General features: G+C 42.4%; 1 protein-coding gene across 1 annotated transcript; it reads right to left on the minus strand.

The window, feature by feature from the left end:
- Positions 1-7804: 7804 nt before the first annotated feature.
- On the minus strand, positions 7805-8556 carry LOC137809717 (uncharacterized). Its single transcript, XM_068610808.1, has one exon. The coding sequence runs from the start codon at positions 8463-8465 to the stop codon at positions 7923-7925; it is 543 nt and encodes a 180-aa protein (XP_068466909.1). The 5' UTR covers positions 8466-8556; the 3' UTR covers positions 7805-7922.
- Between the last annotated feature and the right edge of the window lie 4973 nt (positions 8557-13529).

Here is a 13529-nt window from a genome sequence, read left to right on the forward strand (position 1 = left end):
CTGAAATTCCACCCAAGAATCTCCACTGAATTTCGGACAAAACGTGACAAATTTCAGGTCAAACGAATGAGTATTCACACACGAAAAAAATCAAACTGTTTCACACACAAACGAACCTATCTTTCAGCCCTGCCAGTGACGAATAAAAAATTTATTGCCAATCTTGTGGGACGAATCAGGGGCTCAAACCTCAGCCAAAACTCAATAGACACAGTGATGAATGTCTGATAAAAATTGCAGTCCAAAATACCCAAGGAGTAAGGCGTAGTAAGTCCCAGATCGAGAGTGAACAAAACCGATTTTCCGAAAATAAAACGTCCAGGCTTTTGTTCCTCGTATCTTCTTTTAGTGATTCGTTTATGGACGTGCCTCCTTGCATGGGTGCAAACAACATAGGAAAGTGATTGTGTGAATTTTTTTCAGCGCAATACGGACCTAGAATGAAATTGCAGAAATTAGGTTTGAATTTCACAAGTTTTGGTATAGGATAGCCTTGATTTGCCCAAAATTTCTGAAAAATTCTCCAGAAATATTTTTTCCTGAAATTCCACCCAAGAATCTCCACTGAATTTGGGACAAAACGCGACAAATTTCAGGTCAAACGGATGAGTATTCACACACGAAAAAAATTAAACACTTTCACACACAAACGAACCTTCCTTTCAGCCCTGCCAGTGACGAATAAAAACTTTATTGCCAATCTTGTGGGACGAATATGGGGCTCAAACCTCAGCCAAAACTCAATAGACACAGTGACGAATGTCTGATAAAAATTTCAGTCTAAAATACCTAAGGAGTAAGGCGTAGTAAGTCCTAGACAGAGAGTGAACAAAACCGATTTTCCGAAAAGAAAACGTCCTGGCTTTTCTTCCCCGTATCTTCTTTTTGTGATTCGTTTATGGACGTGCCTCCTTGCCTGGGTGCAAACAACATAAGAAAGTGATTGTGTGAAGTTTTTTTCAGCGCAATACGGACCCAGAATTAAATTGCAGAAATTAGACCGAAATTTCACAAGTTTCGGTAGAGGATAGCCTTGGTTTGCACAAAATTTCTGAAAAAATTCTCCCAGAATAGTTTTTCCTGAAATTCCACCCAAGAATCTCCACTGAATTTGGGACAAAACGCGACAAATTGCATGTCAAACGGATGAGTATTCACCCACGAAAAAAATCAAACAGTTTCACACACAAACGAACCTTCCTTTCAGCCCTGGCAGTGACGAATAAAAAATTTATTGCCAATCTTGTGGGACCAATCTGGGGCTCAAACCTCAGCCAAAACTCAATAGACACAGCGACAAATGTCTGATAAAAATTTCAGTGCAAAATACCCAAGGACTAAGGCGTAGTAAGTCCCAGACCGAGAGTGAACAAAACCGATTTTCCGAAAAGAAAACGTCCAGGCTTTTCTTCCCCGTATCTTCTTTTTGTGATTCGTTTATGGACGTGCCTCCTTGCCTGGGTGCGAACAACATACGAAAGTGCTCGCGTGAATTTTTTTCAGCGCAATACGGACTCAGAATGAAATTGCAGAAATTTCACAAGTTTCGGTAGAGGATAGCCTTGGTTTGCACAAAATTTCTAAAAAATTCTCCCAGAATAGTTTTTTACTGAAATTCCACCCAAGAATCTCCACTGAATTTGGGACAAAACGCGAAAAATTTCAGGTCAAACGGATGAGTATTCACACACGAAAAAAATCAAACAGTTTCACACACAAACGAACCTTTCTATCAGCCTTGGCCGTGACGAATAAAAAATTTATTGCCAATCTTGTGGGACGAATCTGGGGCTCAAACCTCAGCCAAAACTCAATAGACACTGTGACGAATGTCTGGTAAAAATTTCAGTCCAAAATACCCATAGAGTAAGGCGTAGTAAGTCCCAGACCGAGAGTGAACAAAACCGATTTTCCGAAAAGAAAACGTCCAGGCTTTTCTTTCCCGTATCTTCTTTTAGTGATTAGTTTATGGACGTGCCTCCTTGCCTGGGTGCAAACAACATACGAAAGTGCTTGTGTGAATTTTTTTCAGCGCAATACGGACCCAGAATGAAATTGAAGAAATTAGGCTTAAATTTCATATGTTTCGGTAGAGGATAGCATTGGTTTGCACAAAATTTCTGAAAAATTCTCTTGGAATAGGTTTTTCCTGAAATTCCACCCAAGAATCTCCACTGAATTTGGGGCAAAACGTGACAAGTTTCAGGTCAAACGGACGAGTATTCACACACGAAAAAAATCAAACAGTTTCACACAAAAAGGAACCTATCTTTCAGCCCTGGCAGTGACGAATAAAAAATTTATTGCCAATCTTGTGGGACGAATCTGGGGCTCAAACCTCAGCCAAAACTCAATAGACACAGTGACGAATGTCTGGTAAAAATTTCAGTCCAAAATACCCAAGGAGTAAGGTGTAGTAAGTCCCAGACCGAGAGTGAACAAAACCGATTTTCCGAAAAGAAAACGTCCAGGCTTTTCTTCCCCGTATCTTCTTTTAGTGATTTGTTTATGGACATGCCTCCTTGCCTGGGTGCAAACAACATACGAAAGTGCTTGTGTGAATTTTTTTCAGCGCAATACGGACCCAGAATGAAATTGCACAAATTAGGCCGAAATTTCACAAGTTTCGGTAGAGGATAGCCTTGGTTTGCAAAAAATTTCTGAAAAATTCTCCCAGAATAGTTTTTTCCTGAAATTCCACCCAAGAATCTCCACTGAATTTGGGACAAAACACGACAAATTTCAGGTCAAATGGATGAGTATTCACACACGAAAAAAATCAAACAGTTTCACACACAAACGAACCTATCTTTCAGCTCTGGCAGTGACGAATAAAAAATTTATTGCCAATCTTGTGGGACGAATCTGGGGCTCAAACCTCAGCCAAAACTCAATAGACACAGTGACGAATGTCTGGTAAAAAGTTTAGGCCAAAATACCCAAGGAGTAAGGCGTAATAAGTCCCAGACCGAGAGTGAACAAAACCGATTTTCCGAAAAGAAAACGTCTTGGCTTTTCTTCCCCGTATCTTCTTTTAGTGATTCGTTTATGGACGTGCCTCCTTGCCTGGGTGTAAACAACATACGAAAATGCTTGTGTGAATTTTTTTCAGCACAATATGGACCCAGAATGAAATTGCAGAAATTAGGCCGAAATTTCACAAGTTTCGGTAGAGGATAGCCTTGGTTTGCACAAAATTTCTGAAAAATTCTCCCGGAATAGTTTTTTCCTGAAATTCCACCCAAGAATCTCCACTGAATTTGGGACAAAACGCGACAAATTTCAGGTCAAACTGATGAGTATTCACCGACGAAAAAAATCGAACAGTTTCACACAAAAACGAACTTATCTTTCAGCCCTGGCAGTGATGAATAAAAAACTTATTACCAATCTTGTGGGACGAATCTGGGGCTCAAACCTCAGCCAAAACTCAATAGACACAGTGACAAATGTCTGGTAAAAATTTCAGTCCAAAATACCCAAGGAGTAAGGCGTAGTAAGTCCCAGACCGAGAGTGAACAAAACCGATTTTCCGAAAAGAAAACGTCCAGGCTTTTCTTCCCCGTATCTTCTTTTAGTGATTCGTTTATGGACGTGCCTCCTTGCCTGGGTGCAAACAACATACGAAAGTGCTTGTGTGAATTTTTTGCAGCGCAATACGGAACCAGAATTAAATTGCAGAAATTAGGTCGGAATTTCACAAGTTTCGGTAGAGGATAGCATTGGTTTGCACAAAATTTCTGAAAACTTTTCCCATAATATTTTTTTCCTGAAATTCCACCCAAGAATCTCCACTAAATTTGGGACAAAACGCGACAAATTTGAGGTCAAACGGATGAGTATTCACCCACCAAAAAAATCAAACAGTTTCACACACAAATGAACTTTCCTTTCAGCCCTGCTAGTGACGAATAAAAAATTTATTGCCAATCTTGTGGGACGAATCTGGGGCTCAAACCTCAGCCAAAACTCAATAGACACAGTGACGAATGTCTGAAAAAAATTGCAGTCCAAAATACCCAAGGAGAAAGGCGTAATAAGTCCTAGACCGAGAGTGAACAAAACCAGTTTTTCGAAAAGAAAACTACCTTGCTTTTTTTCCCCGTATCTTCTATCTGTGATTCGTTTATGGACGTGCCTCCTTGCCTGGGTGCAAACAACATACGAAAGTGCTTGTGTGAATTTTTTTCAGCGCAATAAAGACCCAAAATGAAATTGCATAAATTAGTACCTAGACCCTCTAGTACCTAGACCCTCTAGTCCCTAGACCCTCTAGATCCTAGACCCTCTAGATCCTAGACCCTCTAGACCCTAGACCCTCTAGACCCTAGACCCTCTAGTCCCTTGACCCAGTCCCTAGACCCTTTAGACCCTAGACCCTAGACCGTGTAGATCCTAGACCCTCTAAATCCTAGACCCTCTAGTCCCTAGACCCTCTAGATCGTAGACCCTCTAGTCCCTAGACCCTCTAGTCCCTAGACCCTCTAGACCCTAGACCCTCTAGACCCTAGACCCTAGACCCTAGACCCTCTAGTCCCTAGACCCTCTAGATCCTAGACCCTGGACCCTAGACCCTCTAGACTCTGTAGACCCTAGACCCTCTAGACTCTAGACCCTCAAGTCCCTAGACCCTCTAGTCCCTAGACCCTCTAGTACCTAGACCCTCTAGTACCTAGACCCTCTAGGCCCTAGACCCTCTAGGCCCTAGACCCTCTAGGCCCTAGACCCTCTAGGCCCTAGACCCTCTAGTCCCTAGACCCTCTGGACCCTAGACCCTCTAGTCCCTAGACCCTCTAGACCCTAGACCCTCTAGTCCCTAGACCCTCTAGACCGTAGACCCTCTAGACCCTACCCTCTAGTCCCTAGACCCTCTAGATCCTAGACCCTCTAGACCCTAGACCCTCTAGTTCCTAGACCCTCTAGGCCCTAGACCCTAGACCCTCTAGTCCCTAGACCCTCTAGATCCTAGACCCTGGACCCTAGACCCTCTAGACTCTGTAGACCCTAGACCCCGTAGACCCTAGACCCTCTAGACTCTAGACCCTCAAGTCCCTAGACCCTCTAGTCCCTAGACCCTCTAGTACCTAGACCCTCTAGTACCTAGACCCTCTAGGCCCTAGACCCTCTAGTCCCTAGACCCTCTAGTCCCTAGACCCTCTAGACCCTAGACCCTCTAGTCCCTAGACCCTCTAGACCCTAGACACTCTAGTCCCTAGACCCTCTAGACCGTAGACCCTCTAGACCCTAGACCCTCTAGTCCCTAGACCCTCTAGACCCTCTAGATCCTAGACCCTCTAGACCCTAGACCCTCTAGTTCCTAGACCCTCTAGACCCTAGACCCTCTAGTCCCTAGACCCTCTAGTCCCTAGACCCTAGACCCTCTAGTCCCTAGACCCTCTAGACCCTAGACCCTCTAGACCCTCTAGACCCTCTAGTCCCTAGACCCTAGACCCTCTAAATCCTGGACCCTGGACCCTAGACCCTGGACCCTAGACCCTATAGACCCTGTAGACCCTAGACCCCGTAGACCCTAGACCCTAGACCCTCTAGACCCTAGACCCTCTAGTCCCTAAACCCTCTAGATCCTAGACACTCTAGACCCTAGACCCTCTAGTCCCTAGACACCCTAGACCCTAGACCCTCTAGTCCCTAGACCCTCCAGTCCCTAGACCCTCTAGTCCCTAGACCCTCTAGTCCCTAGACCCTCTAGATCCTCTAGACCCTAGACCCTCTAGACCGTAGACCCTCTAGACCCTAGACCCTCTAGATCCTAGACCCTCTAGACCCTAGACCCCCTAGTCCCGAGACCCTCTAGACCCTAGACCCTCTAGACCCTAGACCCTCTAGTCCCTAGACCCTAGACCCTCTAGTCCCTAGACCCTAGACCCTAGACCCTAGACCCTCTAGATCCTAAACCCTCTAGACCCTCTAGATCCTAGACCCTCTAGTCCCTAGACCCTCTAGATCCTAGACCCTCTAGTCCCTAGACCCTCTAGACCCTAGACCCTATAGACCCTCTAGACCCTCTAGATCCTAGACCCTCTGGGCCCTAGACCCTAGACCCTCTAGTCCCTAGACCCTCTAAATCCTCGACCCTGGACCCTGGACCCTCTAGACCATGTAGACCCTAGACCCCGTAGACCCTAGACCCCGTAGACCCTAGACCCTCTAGACCCTAAACCCTCTATACCCTAGACCCTCTAGACCCTAGACCATCTAGTCCCTAGACCCTCTAGATCCTAGACCCTCTAGACCCTAGACCCTCTAGTCCCTAGACCCTCTAGACCCTAGACCCTCTAGTCCCTAGACCCTCTAGACCCTAGATCCTCTAGACCCTAGATCCTCTAGACCCTAGACCCTCTAGTCCCTAGACCCTCTAGTCCCTAGACCCTAGACCCTCTAGTCCCTAGACCCTCTAGTCCCTAGACCCTCTAGTCCCTAGACCCTCTAGATCCCAGACCCTCTAGACCCTAGACCCTCTAGTCCCTAGACCCTCTAGACCCTCTAGACCCTAGACCATCTTGTCCCTAGACCCTCTAGTCCCTAGACCTCTAGATCCTAGACCCTCTAGACCCTTTAGATCCTAGACCCTCTAGACCCTAGACCCTCTAGTCCCTAGACCCTCTAGATCCTAGACCCTGGACCCTAGACCCTGTAGACCCTGTAGACCCTAGACCCCGTAGACCCCGTAGACCCTAGACCCTCTAGACTCTAGACCCTCTAGTCCCTAGACCCTCTAGTCCCTAGGCCCTCTAGACCCTCTAGTCCCTAGACCCTCTAGACCCTAGACCCTCTAGATGCTTGACCCTCTAGACCCCCTAGACCCTCTAGACCCCGTAGACCCTAGACCCCGTAGACCCTAGACCCCGTAGACCCTAGACCCTCTAGACCCTAGACCCTCTAATCCCTAGACCATCTATTCCCTAGACCCTCTAGACCCCGTAGACCCTAGACCCCTAGACCCGCTAGACCCCGTAGACCCTAGACCCTCTAGACCCTAGACCCTCTAGACCCTAGACCCTCTAGATCCTAGACCCTCTAGTCCCTAGACCCTCTAGTCCCTAGACCCTCTAGGCCCTAGAGCCTCTAGGCCCTAGACCCTCTAGGCCCTAGACCCTCTAGATCCTAGACCCTCTAGATCCTAGACCCTCTAGAACCTAGACCCTCTAGAACCTAGACCCTCTAGTCCCTAGACCCTCTATACCCTAGACCCTCTATACCCAAGACCCTATAGATCCTAGACCTTCTAGATCCTTGACCCTCTGATCCTAGACCCTCTAGTCCCTAGACCCTCTAGGCCCTAGACCCTCTAGTCCCTAGGCCCTCTAGACCCTAGACCCTCTAGTCCCTAGACCCTCTAGTCCCTAGACCCTCTAGACCCTAGACCCTCTAGACCCTAGACCCTCTAGACCCTAGACCCTCTAGTATTTGTTGGGTTTATCAGGCCACCACCCATAATATGATATATATATATATATATATTCATATAATATTCAACATATGCATGCTAAATTATGTTTTAATTATAAATGTACGTATTTTTTTTCCATCCTACGCTTTAACTTTTTTTTTATCAGACGCTCTAACTTATTAAGGTTAGTTTGTTTTATGGATAAGTGGCGTTAATTCAAGCTTATCTTAAATATTTTGAAATTTTTATTTGGTCAAATTCACCATAGTCCTATCAAAACTTTGAACATGCCATCAAAATAAGATATGAGAAAAGTATAATATTTGAATACTTAAACAAAATTAGGGAAGAGAAATATGCTATTTTATAGTAGAGACTGATATTCTATATAAGTTACAATCAAACAAGATATTTAATTTCAATAACCATTCTTCTTTTGAACATAAACTCAAAGAAAAGAGAAAGGGTGAGGGGAATTGAAGGAGAACTCTACCTCCATAAGAAAAAAACCTTAACAAGGAATGCCAATGACAACATTTCTTGGTTTCTTATGATTGACATGAAACCCTATAACTCCATTCTCAATTTCTCTAAACTTCATCATCTTTATGTCTTTCTCTTGTTTTGTTTCTGAAGACAAGTTATTCATCACCCTTACTGAGAAATGAATAATCCCATTACGTCGACCTTCCCAATTCCTCAAACCGTAACAAAACATTTGAGACACACTTTCGGACAAAACATTATCGTTTTTGTCGATAAGTAAATCTGAAAGAGCAATCCTTGCTACCCCAACAGGGCGAACTCCTTTGAATTTCTTGCTTTGGACCTCAAAGGTAACAGACCTTGCATATGAAGGAACCTCTAACAACATTTTTTCATTCCATGCATGCATTCCATCATCTCCATTCACCATTTTAGTCGTACAGCAGTTCAGAGACTCGGCACGAACAACAACGTATGCCTTCTCCGCTATTGAATTTCGATCTACACTTATATTTTCTCCCGACATAAGTGTAATTTCCAAGGTGAGTTTGTGTTGTTTTGCCTCCATATCTGAGTTTTAGAACACGTACGTAACTTAACTGCACACAACTATGTAATTAATATACGCATATGAAAATAAATAACAGTGTCTAATGATATTGAGTAGTTTTTGGGATGAAAGAATTGGAAGAATATAAGGTGTTTAAATAGAGGATTTGTGTATGAAAAACTGAGGAAACAACATTTGCAACTTACAAAATGCAAGGTTGTTTGTTACCGTGTGTCTGCAAACGGAGAACAAGGGGTGTTGACGTTGACCACAGACTTTCTACTGTTCGAAACACACGTATAGGACTTTTTTTTTATGTTCAAACTCTAGGAAATTTAATTTTGGTCCGTAATTAATAATGGTTCCTGGAAGAACTTTGCGTGCTTCATTGTGGAAATTCCAATTGAGTTTCTCTTTAAGTGTCGCCATGTGTACAAGTTTTCTCGTGTTTGAATAATCTATATAATTGTGTGGGAAAGTTTAATACAATTACCGCATCTCTGATGAGTGTGGTTAAAAAATATTTTAAAAATAAATAATACTATTTTGATATGGATTTTATATACACTAGTTTTTATATTTATATAGAAGTGTTATTATATTAGTCTTTTAAAATTAAATTTTATAAGTTGTTTTTTATTTATAGATTTGTTTTCTTTATAAAAGATTACTTAAACGTACTCTAAAGTAATTGAAGAAGGAAAAGAGAATCAGTCACTCAGCATACATTTGCGTGTCATTTCTCTCACGCAAAAAAAAAAAAAAAGATAATATAGAAGAAAATGATACACAATTTGAAGAACTGCAGTGACACCTTTATTACGTCTCTATAAAAAAAAAAGTGACACGTCCCATACATAAGGGAATAGAGTCCTAGACAACTCGTTACATGTACTTTTTTAATATTTGAAGACTCACAGATTTGAAATTTTGAATCTAATTAATTTTCTTAACATTTAAATTTCTCTTCTATCTCTCTGTTGTGCAATCCCGTGACATTGCTCGTCTTCATTGTGTTATGCTCTGTCAGCACCATCATCGTGTCTTCAATTCTTGGCAGTGTTGTTTGCGGTGGTGGACAGAGATATCTTCTTCCGAATAAGGTGTTTGGAAATCATTTGTTTAGGTGGTTCTTGGAGTTGTTTTTGTTGCCGGAATCATTACCATAGTAAAAATCGTTAACACCCTAATTTTGCTGAACATATAGCACAAACGTCTAAGAGACAAAGGCGATCGTGTAATGATAGAAATGATTGTATAACGTGAGAGTCTAAAGTATTTTTAGGCAACAGAAAGAAAAAAGAGGGAACGAGAGAAGAAAAGCAAAAGAAAGATCTAGGTGTGAAAACGACACACGAATATTATTGAAACGGAAAACCAATATTGGATCCGCACATATATTATGGAAGGAAGATTGAATGTTAAAAATATTTTCTATGCTATGTTTTATAATTTCAATTCCTATTTATATGATTTTGCAGTTAAGCTAACTAACAAGCAACAATTAACTCTATTTAATCCAACAACAATTAATATATTACTATGTCTCCAAGTGGGTGGAAGCTAGCCACAAGGACTAATAATGTTCATCTTTTGTTGATTTGGAGTACCTCAAGCCATTGTTAGTGATTGTTGGGAAAAACGGGTAATTTTCCCACTAAAACAAAATCCTAACAGAGTTACCCAATAAATAATATTGAATAAATAAAGCGGAATAATAAAAGAGATAAAGAGGAAAAAACACACCCGAAAATTGTTAACGGAGTTCGGCCTGTTTAGCCTAATCTCCGAGCACAGCAAAAACAGCTCACTTTTATTATTATGAGAGAAGATATTACAAATTGGGATATATAACAGTGAAGGAGGAGAGTTTAATTTATAACCCTCAAACCTCCTTCCCAAACAATGAACCCACCGATGTGGGACTTGGGATTAAGCCAAAATCAACAAATCTCCACCTTGGCTTAATTTCAAGTCCCACCTAAACAAATCTTCTCAAAACATAACAAAAACAAACTTTACAGTGCTTCAAATTTGCACCTCCGGGCGCCAACTTCAAATGTGCAAAATATTAACCAAGTCTAAACAACGTTCAAACTTGGCCCTTGTAACCACCTTGCCTTGTAGCGAACATCTTCTTTATTAGAAAATTATTCTTTGTTTGCAAATACCCATTTGCACCCAATTGCCTTCTTACCTTTTGGTAATTGTGCCAACTTCCACATCTTGTTCTTCTTCAAAGACTGCATCTCCTCTTCCATCGCACCTGCCCAATTACCACTCTCTGAACTCAGAATGGCTTCTGGGTAAGTGGATGGAATGTCATCAATAACTGGAAGTGCATAGGCAACCATATCCATGAAACGAGCAGGCTTCTGAATATCTCGTCTCTGTCTTCTAACTGCAATTGGCGCTGATTGTTGTTGAGATTCTTGGGTAGGAACCTCTTCCTCATCTGGCTCTTCTTCTACCATAGGAGAGTCACTTGTGGTATTTCGTGTTGGGATCACCACTGTCGGCTCAAACTCCACCTGCTTCCGGGCACACTCCACCTGTTGCGGAGTACTATCAGCTCCTTCTGGATTTACCTTCTTTAACATGGCAGATTCATCAAAGGTAACATCCCTGCTGATAATCGTCTTCTTTGCCTCTAGACACCACAAACGGTATCCCTTCACTCCAGGACTAAAGCCCATGAAAAGAGCCTTCTTTGCCCGTGGATCCAACTTTGATTCAATCACATGATAATATGCAATAGAACCAAAAACATGCAAAGAATCATAATTAGTTGCAGGTTTTCCAAACCATACCTCTAACGGGGTTTTGCCATCTATAGCAGATGATGGCAAACGATTGACAAGATGTTGAGCGTATGTCACAGCCTCAGCCCAAAACTCTCTGCCTAACTCAGCATTAGACAACATACAACGAACTTTCTCCACAAGTGTCTTGTTTATACGCTCTGACACCCCATTCTGCTGTGGTGTTTTTCTAACAGTGAAGTGCCGAACTATGCCACAATCTTGGCATACCTTCAGGAACGGATCACTCTTGTATTCTCCTCCATTGTCTGTTCGGAGAACCTTAATCTTGTCTGGTTTTCAACTTTAGCTTTCCACTTAAGGAAAATTTCAAGCACATCATTTTTGTTCTTCATAGTAAACACCCAAACTCTCCTGGAAAAATCATCCACAAAAAATAATGCCTACCTCCGATTGACGGAGTCTTGGCAGGTCCCCACACATCTGAATGCACATAATCCAGAATACCCTTGGTATTGTGAATTGCAGTGCCAAACTTCACTCTTCGTTGTTTTCCCAGAACACAATGCTCACAAAATTCAAGTTTGCAAGCCTTCGTACCTTTCAACAATCCCTGCTTGGTAAGAATTTGCAAGGATTTCTCTCCAGCATGTCCCAACCTCATATGCCACAACTTCGTTGCCTCAGCATCCTTCTTAGAGCTAGAAGTTGCTACCGCTACTGTCCCCACCACTGTACTACCTTGATAGTAATACAAATTGTTCTTCCTCACGCCTTTCAACATCACCAGTGCTCCTGAAGTTACTTTAAGAATTCCATCTCGCATCGTCACGACTAGGCCTTTAGATTCTAAAGCCCCCAATGAGATGAGATTCTTCTTCAACTTTGGCATGTACCGTACATCTCGCAAAATTCTGGTGGATCCATCATGATTCCGCAGCTTGATTGAACCTATCCCAGTTGTCGTACATGGATTATCATTACCCATGTAAACAACCCCGCCATCAAGTTCTTGAAATTCAAAGAACCAATCCCGAATGGGACACATATGATAGGTACAACCTGAATCCAATATCTACTCATCTGGATACGGTGATGCTGAAAGCGAGACAATTAAAGAGATATCTGATTCCACATCACTTTTGCATTCTGCAACATTTGTATCTTGTGGAGCCTTCTCTTTCTTCTGCAGTTTTGGACAGTCTTTCTTCCAGTGTCCTTTCTCATGACAGAAAGCACACTCATCTTTGGCAACTGCTCGACCTTTAGACTTAGACATCCCTCTTCTTTCCTTTGTTTGGCTTTGCTGACGACCTCTTGCCACCAATGCTTCTTCTGATGTCGTTGATTTGGTTTTCATCTTATCCTGCTTTCTCAATTCATGACTATATAAAGCAGAACAAACAGCATCTAACGGCACATTCTCCTTCCCGTGAAGGAGCGTAGTCTCCAAATGTTCAAATTCATCAGGAAGAGATGATAACAACATCAAAGCCAAATCCTCATCCTCAAACTTCACATCTAAATTCAACAGGTCTGCTACTAATTGATTAAACATAGTGATGTGTGCATTCATAGTAGTACCTTGTTGGTAGTCAAATCGGAACAACCTTTTCTTCATCAGGAGCTTGTTCTGACCACTCTTCTTCAGAAACTTGTCCTCCAATGCCTTCCACAGTTTGTGTGCAGAAGTCTCGTTTTTTACAGCGTACTTTTGCTCTCTGGATAGGCAGGATCGAATAGTTCCGCATGCTAACCGGTTGATGATACTCTAGTCTTTCTCCTCTACCTCTTTTGGTTTCTCTCCTTCACTAGCAATATCAAGACCCTGTTGAAAAAGAGAGTCCAAGACCTCTCCTTGCCACATGCCAAAATGTCCAGTGCCATCAAATATTTCCACCGCCAATTTCAAAGTGGACACCGGGAACCTCGACCATGATGACGAGGAGCCCGACACTCTGGATACATTCTTCGCTTCTTCTTCTTGATTTGCCATTACAAACTCAAAATATAATATTCAATATTACAAATAATTTCAAACAACCCAAGGCGAACCTTCGGCTCTTGATACCACTTGTTGGGAAAAACGGGTAATTTTCCCACTAAATCAATACCCTAACAGAGCTACCCGACAAATAATATTGAATAAATAAAGCAGAATAATAAAAGAGATAAAGAGGAAAAAACACACCCGAAAATTGTTAACGGAGTTCGGCCTGTTTAGCCTAATCTCCGAGAACAGCAAAAACATCTCACTTTTATTATTGTGAGAGAAGATATTACAAATTGGGATATATAACAGTGAAGGAGGAGAGTTTAA

This window comes from Phaseolus vulgaris, chromosome 2, assembly GCF_000499845.2.
Source record: "Phaseolus vulgaris cultivar G19833 chromosome 2, P. vulgaris v2.0, whole genome shotgun sequence".
NCBI lineage: Eukaryota > Viridiplantae > Streptophyta > Magnoliopsida > Fabales > Fabaceae > Phaseolus > Phaseolus vulgaris.